The 14,757-nt window shown below is 42.3% G+C and overlaps 1 protein-coding gene across 1 annotated transcript; it reads left to right on the top strand.

The window, feature by feature from the left end:
* The first annotated feature begins 1,170 nt into the window (after positions 1-1,170).
* On the top strand, positions 1,171-13,466 carry RNF135 (ring finger protein 135). Its single transcript, XM_073310581.1, has 6 exons — positions 1,171-1,729; positions 6,085-6,174; positions 6,779-7,009; positions 9,816-9,978; positions 11,631-11,729; positions 12,519-13,466. Exons 1-6 carry the CDS (start codon positions 1,322-1,324, stop codon positions 13,052-13,054), a joined length of 1,527 nt encoding a protein of 508 aa, XP_073166682.1. The 5' UTR covers positions 1,171-1,321; the 3' UTR covers positions 13,055-13,466.
* The last annotated feature ends 1,291 nt before the right edge of the window (positions 13,467-14,757 follow it).

Below are 14,757 nucleotides of genomic sequence, written 5' to 3'. Positions count from 1 at the left end.
CTAGCAATATGAGTACATACCTAGGTGTCTTGTGCAGATTAAAGCTAGTGTGGGTATGCCACCTGACCTGCAATCACCCCTTCAGTTGCAGTGTAGACATAACCTGTGTGGCTCAGACCCCGCTCTAACTTAAATCATAGTTTGGGTCTTCATTGTGATAGGACATGCTTACTGAGACATGCTTGTTCTATATGATTTCTCTGGGCAAGATTCTGATACTTGTGTTGAGTGGCACCATACTCCACAAATGATCCCATTGGTCAACCTCCTAGAGCTACTTCAGGCCTGTTCAGCACCCCAGAATCCTCCATAGTGCCAAGTGCTAAAGTCATGACTCCAACCCTGGCCCAGTGCAGCCTCTGTGGTCCACTGGGATCACTTGTGGAGTAGGCCCCATCAGTATGAGCAAAGAGATCAGAATCTGGCCCAATTTATTTTTATGTCTAGAGCTTTGTCTCTTGATTCCCATCCATCAGTTTGTTTTATTTTTGTCTCTTGCTTTTTATTTACTTTATCCCGCTTGTCTTTTCCAGTCCATTTTAAAACTGAACTGCTCTTTTCAACCTGTCTTTAACAAGAAGAATGGAGGAATCCCTGTACTGCTGGCTAAAGGTTTGAAGTAGACTGCCACAGAACTTGCAGATGTTCAGCTGCTTTCAGAATCAGGCTGATTGTGTGTGAAATGAAATGGCCACAAGAGAGCGGCAGAGGACAAGGAATGGGAGAACGGCTGGCTCTAGTTATTGACCAAGCTGAAAATGGATATGATACCTTTAAGGAGACATTTTTCTGAGCAGTCCTATTTCGGTTCACTTCCCCTTGAAGAGGCTTCTTGTATAATGAGACTCTTAAGCGGGTGATGATTAATTTCAGCCAGATCTCTTGTTGCTAACACTCAGTCCTGGGCAGCCAGGCTTTGTGTGTTTAGCAGAAGGCAGCTCATTGCATGACACTGAGACAAACACCCAAAACAAACTCGGAAGGAGGGAGGCATCTCATGGAAAAGCGTATTTCCAGCCAAAACCAGATCCCAGATCTGTACTGCCCCAAACTTGGAGAGGTTTGAGATCCTGATCTGCCTTTGTGATTGGAGCCCATCTCTATGGACAACTCCCTGTGAATATTATTATAGATCTAATGATTTAGATTATACAGTGGCAAATATTTGCCAAGATAGAATTCCGACCTGGGGTTGGACTCCTACGTAACAGACGGGTGAAAAGGGAATAGAGGGCTCCTCCCCCTCTGAGCTCACTGGTGGACAATCTTTCATAAGCATAAAAGAAACTGAAAGTTCTGTCTTTTCTCTCTCCTGGGGGCCATGGCGACTGCTGCTAATCCTGTCAAAAATCTCCAGGACGAAGTGACTTGTTCTCTTTGCCTGGACTATTTTAAAGACCCAATAATAATCACAAAATGTTCCCACAGCTTCTGCCGAGCCTGTATCACCCAGCACTGCAAGGACCCAGGAACCGATGTCCGCTGTCCTCATTGTAGGAAGAGCTTTCAGCAGGAAAACTTAATCTCAAACAGGCCGCTGGCCAACATGGTGGAAATAGTCCAGCAGTGTCTGAACAGAACTGCCAAAAAACAGGGAGAGGAAAGTGAGGCAGAGAAACACCAGGAAGTATTGAAACTCTTTGGTGAAGATGATCAAGAAGCCAGTGAAGCCTGGGCTCGGAATTCTCAAGCTGGGCTTCCCCCAGACAGGAGAGCATGGGAGACCAAGGTATTTACTGTGTGCTGCATATTTAAATAAATAATAATAATAAAGTAATCAATAATACCTAACACTTGTAAGAACTATAGGGCCTGATGTGGAGGGAGGGATAGCTCAGTGGTTTGAGCTTTGGCCTGCTAAACCCAGGGTTGTGAACTCAATCCTTGAGGGGGCCATATAGGGACATGGGGCAAAAATTGGGGATTGGTCCTGCTTTGAGCAGGGGGTTGGACTAGATGACCTCTTGAGGTCCCTTCCAACCCTGATAATGGTTCTATGTCAATTGGGAGTTGAGGGTGCTCAGCATACTCAGTAAGTACCTTGCAGGACTGGGCCATAATTCAGGATATACTTCCCCGGGGTTGTGAGAAGAGAGTTTGGCTATGTCTTTGCCAAAAAGTTAACACTGCTCTCACAACATTCATTTTGCATTTTCTGACTACTTTGTGTTTGCTTTCCCACATCACCATGACAGTAACGTTAGTGGGCAGATGTAAGGGAAACAGGAAGCCAGATTACTTTTCCTAAAGCAGCTTTTATTTCTGGTAACGACTAATGGCGTGAGGACCTGATCCAAAGCCCACTGAAGTCAATGGAAAGACAAAGGGGCTGTCCAGGTGTAATTGAGGTGCACTGTACATACCAAGGTACAACCATCTAACTAATACTACTTGACTGATTGGCACCTAGATATCACAGTGATGGGCACACGTTGGGCCCAATTCAACTCTCATTGAAGTCAGTAAGAGTCATTCCGTAACACCTCACTGTAGCAGTTCTCAACCAGGGGTCCATGGCCCCCTCAGGGGGTCTGCCAAGCAGTGCTGCCATTTGATTCACTGGGTCCCAGGGCAGAAAGCCAAAGCCCCGCTGCCCTGAACCCCACCACACAGAGCTGAAGCTGAAGCCTGAGTAGCTTAGCTTTGCAGGACCCCCTGTGGTGTGGGACCCCAGGGCAATTGCCCTGCTTGCAACCCCCTAATGCTGACTCTGACTTTTATGTACAGAAAAACAGTTGTGGCACTGGTGGGCCATGGAGTTTTTATAGCATATTCGGGGGCCTCAAAGACAAAAGTTGGGAACCCCTCCTGCAGATAATCAAAACCACTCCACGTATTCAATGGGTGGAAGGAGTTAATGTTACCATGAGAACCTTGACATCTGCATTTCCTGCCCTTCTTGTCTTTCAGTTTTCAGCCTTAAAGTTATTTTAATGTCATCTTTTATTCATTTGCACTTTATTTCTTTTAAAAACTAAATAATTACTGATATGTGTCACAGTTGCCCCTAGAGATCTGAGCCAGGATCAGAGACCCTTGCACTAGGCTGTGTATAGACACACACAGTGCCCCTCCCCAAACAGCAAACAGTCCAACTAAAATAGCAAAGACAAGAAAAATACCTTAATCCCTCCAGGACTAATATACTGATTAAAAACTCGCTGTAGTGCAGGTAGCTTTGTCCAGCATGATTAATAATGGGTATATTGTATTTTTGGATCCACTTTTGTTGTAATCCTCTCTGCAGTTGCTCTTTCATTTCTTAATTTAAAAAATTATTATTTACTATTATGGGACCAAATAACAGCAGGTGAAATTTAGGGGCTCGAGACACTAAGTAACTAATTTATGGCTGCAGTGCCTTCATGGTATGAATTGCACCCACATTAAAATTCTGCAGCTCTGACAGGAGAGGCTCAGTTAGGTTGGGCTGAAAACCAGGCAGTTGGATTGATGTGGAACAGATATTCTGGAGAGGTAGATTTCCTGGGCTTGCCTCTCACAAATACATTAGTGGTGCAGGGTGACTTTCACAAGGCCAAACCTCAGCCACCTGGGAAAGTCTCTCCATGCAGGCCATGCTATTTTGGGGCACCACTGGCTTCCCTTTTGGGGGGAAGAGGTGTATTTAATCATTGTCCTTCGCCCAGTCTGTGTTTGTTGCGAAATCTAGTAGTGTTGTTGTTTCTCTTTTGCTCCCAAGGCCATGTGGATCGAATGCTAGTGTAGCGAATGATTTTGGACAGGGCGCTTTAGCAAATAATTCAGCCCCTGGGGAGATGTGTGTGTGGTTAAATTAGACTCACCTACCTTTGGTATAATGACAGGTTTCAGAGTCGCAGCTGTGTTAGTCTATATCCCCAAAAAGAACAGGAGGACTTGTGGCACCTTAGAGACTAACAAATTTATTAGAGCATAAGCGTTCGTGGGCTACAGCCCACTTCATCGGATGCAAAGAATGGAACATATAGTAAGAAGATATATATACAAACAGAGATGGTCCCACCTTCTTCTTACTATTCTATGCATCCGATGCAGTGCGCTGTAGCCCACGAAAGCTTATGCTCTAATAAATGTGTTAGTCTCTAAGGTGCCACAAGTCCTCCTGTTCTTCTTTCTACCTTTGGTATGGTGCTTGCAGCCTCTGGGGCAAGGTATCCTCCAAGCTGGGGCCCCACGGAGTGAGGAAGAGAAGGGGAGGGTGTTTGCAGCCCCTCCGGGCTGGAGTTGGGTGGGAACTTTGCAGCCCCTGAGGGGGATCCCACGCCTGGCGGGGTGGATGGGTCTGCAGCTCCTAATGCAGAGCCCCCTCCCCTGCCTAGGCGGGGCCCAGGGGAAGGAGGGCGGAGCTGGCCCTCCCCAGCCATGGCTGCGCTGCCTGTATGGCTGGGTCCCGGCGACCTCAGGTGCCCCATCTGCCTGGGGCTGCTGCAGAGCCCGGCCACCCTGCCATGCGGCCCCAGCTTCCAGCCAGCAGCACCTGCCCTCTGGCCCGGCTCTGTCTGCGCCCCTGGCTTGTCCTCCCCCAGCTCATTTCCTGGCGCCAGGGAGCTGTCTACTTGAGGGTCCTCATCAGCCAGCTGCTGCTGGCCACTCATTCCACCCTGTCTCCCTGGCTCTCCCAGCCCTCTGCTGTGGATCCTGGGTGGAAGCAGGGATAGTCAGGAGCCCTGTGGCAGTGACTCTCAACCTTTCCAGAGGACTGTCCCCCTTTCAGGAGTCTGATTGGTCTTGTGTACCCCCAAGTTTCACCTCATTTTGAAACGACTAAAAATACAAACGGTCACAGAGCACTAGTACTGACAAATTGCTCCCTTTCTCGTTTTTTACCATATCATTATAAAATAAATCAACTGGAATATAAATATTGTCCTTACATTTCAGTGTATACAGAACAGTATAAACAAGTCATTGTCTGTATGAAATTGTAGTTTGTACTGATTTTGCTAGTGCTTTTTATGTAGTCTGTTGTAAAACTAGGCAAATATTTAAGTGAGGTGATGTACCCCCGGAAGATCTCTGCGTACCCCCAGGGGTACGCATACTCCTGCTTGAGAACCACTGCCCTATGGGACCCCCCACAGGTAGGGGCCTGAGGAGAAAAGGAGCAGCTACCCAGCACCACTCTGAGTTCTGCTGGAGAGGGTTGGTTAGAAAGACTGTACTGCTGGGCCGTCTGTGTCATGTAGTACCTTGTGTCAAAGGCTGCAGAGAGGTCCCGTCTTATGAGCATGGAGATCTTATCTGACTTCAGTGGCCATATGAGCATGGAGATCTTATCTGACTTCTTATTCACCACAGTTGCAGCTCCATGAGGATAAGAGCAGTGAAAGATACAGTTATTATTAACTATTATGAATATTTATTATTTGGATAGTGGTAGCATCTAGGAAGCCCCCATCAGAGATCAGCTTTAGGCACCCCATTGCTTTAGGCACCCTACACAAAATACAATGAAGAGACAGTCCCTACAGTCTCTGGCCCTGGTCCAACAAGGCAGTTAAACTCATGACAAAATTTTAAGTATGTGAGTAGTTCCATCAACTTCAGTGGGATTAGCGTCATGCTTAAAGTTAGGTTTCAGAGTAACAGCCGTGTTAGTCTGTATTTGCAAAAAGAAAAGGAGTACTTGTGGCACCTTAGAGACTAACCAATTTATTTGAGCATGAGCTTTCGTGAGCTACAGCTCACTTCATCGGATGCATACCGTGGAAACTGCAGCAGACTTTATATACACACAGAGATCATGATGCACTCACAGAGTGAGTCTCTGTGTGTATATAATATCATGATCTCTGTGTGTATATAATGTCTGCTGCAGTTTCCACGGTATGCATCCGATGAAGTGAGCTGTAGCTCACGAAAGCTCATGCTCAAATAAATTGGTTAGTCTCTAAGGTGCCACAAGTACTCCTTTTCTTTATGCTTAAAGTTAATTATATACTGCTTAAATACTTTGCAGGACCTGGGGCTCAGTAAGGCAGTGTTAACAAGGCACAGGTTTTTTTCCCACCATGGCCTTTAATCCTATCACATTTTCTACTGGGGTTCTATAAATAAACATTCATATGTTTCACTTTAAAGGCAAAATTGGAAATAAGTGAGGTCTCCAAGCAAATTGAAATAGCCCAAGATGCCATCAGCAGCAGCAAGCAGGCCAGCGCTGAAATGAATGTATGTATACACATGATCAACCCCTCTTAATTTATGCGTTTACCCATCACTGAGAGATGCATGACCACCTTTATTTAGGACCACAAGGGGCAAGGGGTCTGCCCAGGATCATCCACCTGTGCGTCCACCTTTTACTCCCGCACCCCTGGTGGTGTTCTCTGAGGAGTGTTGGATATGGCATCAGCTGTTATTATAACTATGCTCCGGAGCTGGTCAGAGTGGTTGCTCCAATCTTATGGATGCTATTTGCCTCTTTTGCCTGCCTCCGAGGAGTTGCATGTGATATGTCTGTGCCTCTCACAGCCCTGAGTGCAAGGGACTGAGCTAGAATCTCAGTCTCCGTGTTACGACACTGGCTGAGGACTGCTGTCCTTTCAGTAGCCCAACTCTGTATTCCTTGAGCAACCCAAAACTCCCATTGCAGCCAATGCAGGATTTTGCCAAGTATGTGTATTTATTAAGAGCACTGTCTTCCTCTGAATAAAAATAATCGTGCTGAAATGAAGTGGTCACTTGCCAGAGCGGGTTAGATCAGGCTTTAGATGCTGATGTTCCTCACCTCCTTGTTGCTAACAGAACTCACTCCACATCTGCTACCTTTCAGGAATATGTGTCTCATATCAAAGGCTTGATTACTGAAGACTTCTGTGCCATGAAACAGTACCTTGAAACACAAGAGAGAGCCACACTGATGGTCATTGGACAAGAGCAACAAGTGACTCAACAGAAAATAGAAGAAATGATTGGCCATCTCACTGCGAAATTGAACATGCTCACAGAAATCAAAACCCAGCTGCAGAACAGGCTGCAAAATAACACGATGGAGCAGATGAGCGTAAGTAGAAATCTGTGGGCCAATGAGCATGTACTGGGCATGTGCAACTTTCACTACCTGCATTAGTGCTCTTCCTCAGACTTCCCAATGCTGCGCTCTCACTGGTGCAGAACAACCAGGGTAGTAACAGTGAGAGCAGTAGTGTAGATCGGATGCTGCCATTTAGACCTGCTCTGAGCAGGGTTAGACAACACGGGAGTTACAGCGCCAGCAGCTGGTCTAAGTAGGGCTCCCACCACGGCGGCTACTGGGAGAGCTTACAGGTGAGGAATTTGAAAAAAAAAAAAGTGTTGACCGACCTTCTGGGTGCAGATTCAGAACCAAAGGTTTTTTTTGTAGAGGGAGGCAAGCTTGTTTGTATGGTGGCTTAATGAACAAGTCTTTCATCTCTAGAGACTGGTGTTTTTAAATACAGCTCTCACTCAAATCCAAAGCAAAGATAAGATCCAATTATTCGGTTATATTTCCCTTTTACAGACAAAGGGCATGTTTACATATAAAAGTATAAGAGTCTTATAAAATCATTAAATATATATTAAATGTGCTTTTGAAAACTGCCTGCCCAGAGCTCCTAACAGAGCCCATTTTGACACCACTTTGACACCGCTCTTGCAGAGCATTTTTGGGGGATAGCAGGAGGAAGGCACAATGGTGCTGAGTAGCCAGACCTTGGGCCTGGGCATTACCATTAGAACCACTGGGAGAAGGGAAATCAACACTGGATCCTGCACCTGGATCCAGATGTACAAAAAGCCACAATCTGACAATTGAGAAAGAAGGCTGTATTAGTTAAAAAAACAACCTGGTTTAGAGGAGAAATGAAGGTAGCTATTAAATATATATATATATATAACAAATGGAAGAAAGAGGAATATAAATCAGAAGATAGGAATTGTAGAAAAGTGATAAGGGAAGCAAAGTGATGAAAGAAGAAATATATGACCAGCAGAGTCAAGGACAATAAGAAGGAGTTTTTAAAGTTTATTAGGATAAAAAATAATCCTAATGATGGTATTGGTCCATTACTAGATGGAAATTGTTGAATTATTAATAATAATACAGAAAAGGCAGAAATGTTCAATAAATATTTCCATTCTGTATTAGGGGAAAAGAAGAGATGATGAAATCATGTCATATGATAAGCCTCTTCCCATTCCACTAGTATCTCAGGAGGATCTTAAACAACAGCTGCTTAAGTTAGATATTTTTAAATCAGCAGGTCTAGATAACTTGCATTGAAAAGCTCTAAAAGAACAGGCTGAGGAGCTCACTGGTCTCTTAACTTTGATTTTCAATAAGTCTTGGAACACTGGGGGGAGTGGGTTCCAAAAAACTGGAAGAAAGCTAATTTGTAAATATTTTAAAGGGGTAAATAGGATGACCCAGGGAATTATAGGCCTGTTGGTGTGATGTTGATCTGGGGCAAGATGGAAAAGGCGATATGGGATTCAATTAATAAAGAATTAGTGGAGGGTAATTAATTAATGTAAATCAGCACGGGTTTATAGGAGACAGATCCTGTCAAACTAACGACATCTTTTTTTTTATGAGATTACAAATTTGGTTGATAAAAGTAATAGTGCTAATGTTATATACTTAGACTTCTGTAAGGCATTTTACGTGGTCCTGCACAACATTTTGTTTAAAAAACTAGAATGATATAAAATTAACATGGCACACATTAAATGGATTAAAAACTGGCTAACTGATAGGTCTCAAAATGTAATCACCACTGAAAGGTGATTGTTTCTAGTGGGGTTCTGCGGGGATCAGTTCTTGGCCTTATGCTATTTAACCGGCTAACATAATTCTTGGATGCATAAACAGGGGAATCTCGAGTAGGAGTAGAGAAGTTATATTACCTCTGTATTTGACACTGGTGCAAATGCTGCTGGAATACTGTGTCCAGTTCTGGTGTCCACAATTCAAGAAGGATGTTGAAAAATTGGAGAGGGTTCAGGAAGAGCCAGGAGGTTGATTAAAGTATTAAAACACAAACCTTATGATGAAAGGCTCAAGCAGCTCAATCTATTTAGCTTAACAAACAGAAGGTTAAGTAGTGACTTGATTACAGTTTATAAATACCTACGTGGGGTACAGATATTTGATAATCGGCTCTTCAATCTAGCAGAGAAAGGTATAACAAGATCTAATGGCTGGTAGTTGGAGCTACATAAATTTAGACTGGAAATAAGGATGATTAACCATTGAAACAATACCAAGGGTTGTGATGAATTCTCTGTCATTGGCAATTTTTACATTTTTAAAGTTTGGAATATTTTTCTAAAAGATATGCTCTACTCATTTTTTCAGGGACGTTCTATGGCATGTGTTATACAGGCGGTCTTATTAGATGATCACAGTGATCTCTTCTGGCATTGGACTCTATTAATCTAAGACTGATTAGTTTTCAGAAACTCTAATTTCTCCCCCCAGATTTCTAGAGTCTGAGAAGAAAGTCTAGAGAGAAAGAAATCATATCTGTGGGGGTCGGGTGGCTGTTTATTTAGACAAACTATGATCTGACTACAGAGACAAGTCACTGTATGAGTTCTGTTGGAGAAAATATGTTATTTTCATTTTTGATCAAGAACATCTCTTTCAATATTTTCAGCAGGGTTTCAGGTTCTTCTCCTCTGATCACAATATTATAAAGAAAACTCTCTCTGTAAAGTATAAGATTTCTGGAGAGCTTACTGGTACTTTCCTCTCCTGACTTTATGAAGTCACCAGAAATTCTTGATGGAATTATTGCCATTTGTTTAGCTCAAGCTACCCTTGCATTCATCTTTTCTGTCGTTGTTAGGATACATCATCCAAAAGAGAAATTTACATAGGCTCTCCGATAATAATGAATAAAATTACTCTTGATGCTAAGAAGATTTGTGTTGTCACAAGTGCTGTAGAAGAGCTCAAGAAGCAATTGGAAATGTTAATATTGAAGAAATATCCTGCCCAGCTGCCACAAGGTACATTTACTTTATTTGTGTCTTCTTTTGTTGTGAAACCTCTTGACTTGTTACAGGACTTGATCGTACAAGGTGCTGCTGAGCAACTCCTGGAGGGTCTGTGCACTGTCACCTCTCTTTGAAGTCAACACCTTGTTCGGCACCTTGTTTGCAGGGTTGTACTTATATTACGTAGAGGGACACTGCTAGGAAGTTTGGGCTCAAAATGTAAGATTTGTTTTTAAAAAGTATTGCTGAGTATAATAGAAATAGAGAGGTGTTTGTAGCATTTTTTAAAACTCTGGGGTTTTTTTTGAGGTGGAGGGAGTGTTCCAAATTCCCTTACAGTTTTGAAGACCAAAATAATAATGTGCTATTCCATGGACCATGGGAACCAGAAAGTGAAACTGACTAGAAGCAATTTGGAAACAGATCAGTTATGTTTCATTCTCTGTTTACTCTTTTAGATATCAATGTTAAACGATTTTCCTAAAAGAAATGCTGACCAGAAGTAGAGTCTTTACTAAGAATGGGCCAAATTCCCAAGTTCTTGCTCACAGAGAGTTGTGCTTTAGCAAGGACTTTGGGATTTGGCTCAATATTTGCTCATGTTCCTAGTACAGTTCTTATGCTTAAGAAGGGGGCCTATCCACGTAGCAGATGATTAGGAGAACTTCAACCTAAGGACCACAGGCCTAGAGTAGAAATGATTACTTATAAAGCACTATGTGCTAGGTGCTGTACAAACAGAAATAAAGACATGGTCCCTGCCCTAAACTTTTCAAATGCAATAAGAAACTGAACGAGAGTCTCATTTCCCCATTAATGAGAAAACTTCAGAATAATGTAACCAAGAGGGAGTTAGCTGTGAGCAGATCCTCCCTAGTGAATGTTTCCAATGAGTAGTCTCTTTTGATTTTTTGTTATTCTCCTTTCAAGTATAGTCTTTGTACTGTGGGGACTGGGGTACCAGTTCTGCAAACACTTATTCACATGCTTAATTTTAAGCATGCATATAGGTGTTTGCAGGATTGGGACCCTATGCAGCAGGCAGCAACAGAAGTACAAAGTATTAACATAAAAGCAAAGTTGTTTCCAAAACACTTGTGCCAAAAAACCTTTCACCAGAACTGTACAGATTAATGTTGAGAGTGACTCAGATGTACAAAGAGAGTTCCAAGTGGCAGTCTTGCAAATTTGCATTACAGTGTTACTTCAAATCACAGAGACAGTTCCATGAGTGGAAGTATTGAATGTTTTAGAAATACTCATGCAATTACACATACCACAGTGTTGAGCACAGTATAGGAACCTGTATAATAGAGAGTTAATTTGTGATTACTTGTACAAATCATGCCTAACTGGTCTGTTACACATCTAATTGGTCATATGTAGGTACAGTGACTGCACCTGCATGCAAAATGTTTTGATAATTATGGATGTAAAATATATATACCAACTGCACAAATATCTTTGCATGAGTAATTGCATACACATTCATCTAGAAATGTAGGTCAGAGAGCCTTTTTAAAAATGCCAGCTATTATATTTTTCCTATTTGACATGTACAGTAACTATTAGCCATTGCAACTGTATTTTGGTTCATGAATCTGTTGTTTGCCTTTTATTCAAAGAAACCCCTAACAGATTTTTTTTCCCTCCACATTTATTAGAACCTGTAGCTTTGCGTCAGGAGAGGAGTGTCTGTTCCACATCTGTGGTGTCTGCATTTGACAATCCAGAACCGGTTATTTCAAGTCAGTTTTCTCAGTGTAAGTATGTAAACCAATGTGACCACTGGATAGCAATATTAAAATGAAGGATTTTAGAATGTTCACCAACAGGGCCAGACCCTCACCTGCTCTGATTTGGTGTAGCTTCATTGACGTAAGAGGAGCAATGCCCATTTACACCAGCTAAGGATCTGGCTATTTACTTTTCAATAAATTATTTATTTTAAAAGAAGAAATTTTCACAACATAATACAAAGTACTGAATCTGTAGCTTAACCACTATTCAAACATATCAGTCTAAAAACTATACGGTAACTTGTTCAAATGAACTCGTGTTTACTTCGATTCTGATGGGGGTGGTAAGTATTCCATTTATATCGGTAATGGGATCATTGTGTTGTAAGACTGTGATTGGGGACAGAGTCCAAGTTGTAGGTACCCTTAGCGTCTGCTGAAGTCTGTGAGCCAAATCCAGAGTCCTTAGTGAGTTTTTTCTCAGTACTGGCAGTCAGTCAGTGGAGTTTGCTTGAGTAAGGACTGGGCCCTGGATTTGGCCCCTGGAATTCAGTGGGAATTAATGGTTCTCAGCAATTTGCTGGACCAGGCAATTTATGAATTAATTATTAATATTATTATTATTATTTTGTTAAGCTTCAGTGTTTGCTCACTGCTAGAAAGCTGGCATTTGGATTACCCTAATGGGGTACACATCCAGCAGTATGCAGAGGGCACTTCAACTTTTGGCTGTGTTTCACCTTTGTTGAAAATGTTTCATTGCCCAGTCTCCTTGGTGCCTTCAGGTTAGAAATTTTCTATTATCTATTCTAGGGGCAGTGAACGTGACCTTTGATCCCCAAAGAATCCATCGTAACCTGGAGATCACATCTGAGAATAAGAAAGTGATTGTATCCCGTTTTCCACCTCCTTATGAACGAACTCCCAAGAGATTCTGCCTCAGCCAAGTGATGTGTTCTCAAAGTTTCTCTGAAGGACGCCATTATTGGGAAGTAAGTACCAAGGACAGCGGCGGATGGGCTGTTGGAGTTGCTGACGGAAATATTGGTAGAACAGATCAGCTGGGGAGAACTGAACTATCCTGGTGTGTGGAATGGACTGGTAAGAATAAACAGTTGTCAGCATGGCACAGGAACCAGGAAACCCAGTTAAGTGAAGACAGACCCTTGAAGGTTGGAGTTTTCCTTGATCTTGCAAACAAGCACCTGTCATTTTATTCTCTCACTCATAAAGAAACACTCTTGCATACATTTGAAATCAATATCCTACATCCTGTTTACCCTGCTTTCTGGCTGTATGGTTTGGATGAAGAAGGATCCTTAACTATAAATCATATCAACAGGGACTAGTCTGCAGTTCTTATGGAAACTGAAGATTTAAGCTGTGAATTTCAGGGTTGCAAGAATAGAGCTCTTATAGAGCTTTATGTTTTGGATGTGAGGCTTTTATATCATGATGCAGGGCTACCATCTCTAGCATAGTGGGAAGGTAACAGCTGATATGTTTTCTTCTTCTGCTTTTCTCTCTTTTCTCCCTCCTTGTTACAAATCCTGCCTGATCTGCCCTGTCTTTGTTAAAGCAGGGTCTGGGGGTGTTATGTTTAACTCGGTTACACTCCCTGTTTTCCTGCACCTTAACTTAGCTTAACTTTTTGCTCAAGCACAGGCCACAATTGTGTCTTCTCATAAAGCTTTAGGTAGAGTCAAACCTCAGAGCTATTGTATGTAAAACCCTGAATGTAGCTGTTCTTAACAGTTCCCAGTCAGCTTGAAAAAGAGAGTACCTACATTTTCATGGCACACAAACATTTAATACACTCAAAAACATTGTTAATAATATTTGGAATACTTAGGAATAATTTCTCTGAAGCTATTTAGTAATAAATCTCCTGTGTTTGCCATAGAGACCTCCCTGCTTTGTTGCTGTTACATATATCTAAATGCAAGGCTTTAACATACATTTACACTTCTGTACCTGGGTACACACATTCCTCTGTGATCTTCTTTCAGAGATGATATCTCAAATGCTATAGTGTCTAATGACTGCCACACCCTACGTCTGCATATTTTTGGTCCCTTCTAGCTGAGTTGCCCTGTCCTGCACTTGTGCACAGATGTAGTATTCAGACAAAAGTCTGTCTTCTCCCCATTGCTTTCTCTCCCCTTTCTTTGGGCCCTGCAAAATTCAAATGCTGCAGTACAGAGTACATTGACATGTGCCAAAGTGTTTGTAAGATCAAGGCCCTAAGAGTAAAATTTTGCTCTCTGATCTTCATGGAGGATCTAGGCTCCAATATTTGCGTATTTCCAACAGTGAAGATTTCTGCACGGTTAGGGAAAGCAGAACATTGGCGTTTACGGCCTTGATCTCGTAAACATTTACAAATATGCTTAACTTTAAGCACAAGTCTTCCCCCTGACTGAAGTCATTAGGACAACACTTGTGCTTAAAGGTAAGCACATTCATAAGTTTTTGCAGGAATCTAGGAATGTAGGTCTGTTGTGTGGATCCGAGAGATGATGCACATGGGATGACATGCAGGTTAATTGGCCCGGGCACATAACCACAGTGATATTTCTTTCCCCAAGTTGACTTGGAAAAGAGAGAAAGAGCAGCAACAAAGTGGGGAGCATACTGAACAGGATTTGGGCATTTCTAATTTCCCAAATGCAGGCTGATCGCGGCAGCTCCAGGACTGTAATTTGTTATTCTTTGTAAAATAACCCTCCCGTATAATCTGAAAATGGGCACTTTACATTGGTTCTGGCTTTTCATACATACCATCTGCATGTCTCATTTGCTGTCTTTTACTTTGTGTCATTGATGTGGATGATATTTTTATTAAAATATATGAAAATCTGAGTGTGTGTCTTTCATTACTGAAATCCAAATCACAATCCCATTGAAACCAATGGCAAAATTCCAAATGACTTTGATGGAATCAAGATTTAGCCCTTAGGACCTAAACCTGTTGCCTTTTCTCTGGCAAAACTCTCATTGACTTCAATAGTTTTACACCTGAGTAAGGAGTGCTGGCTTTGGCTGTTAGTTT

This window comes from Lepidochelys kempii, chromosome 14 (assembly GCF_965140265.1).
Source record: "Lepidochelys kempii isolate rLepKem1 chromosome 14, rLepKem1.hap2, whole genome shotgun sequence".
In the NCBI taxonomy this organism is placed as follows: Eukaryota; Metazoa; Chordata; order Testudines; family Cheloniidae; genus Lepidochelys; species Lepidochelys kempii.
The sequence above is the reverse complement of the archived record's forward strand: the minus strand, read 5'-3'. Positions and strand labels throughout refer to the sequence as shown.

Bases quoted from the DNA above. Each gene is read 5' to 3' on its own strand.
- RNF135 (XM_073310581.1), top strand. From the start codon at position 1,322: ATGGCGACTGCTGCTAATCCTGTCAAAAATCTCCAGGACGAAGTGACT. The intron at 6,175-6,778 runs GTATGTATACAC...GCTACCTTTCAG, and splicing joins AGGCCAGCGCTGAAATGAAT to GAATATGTGTCTCATATCAA. The intron at 7,010-9,815 runs GTAAGTAGAAAT...TGTCGTTGTTAG, and splicing joins ACACGATGGAGCAGATGAGC to GATACATCATCCAAAAGAGA.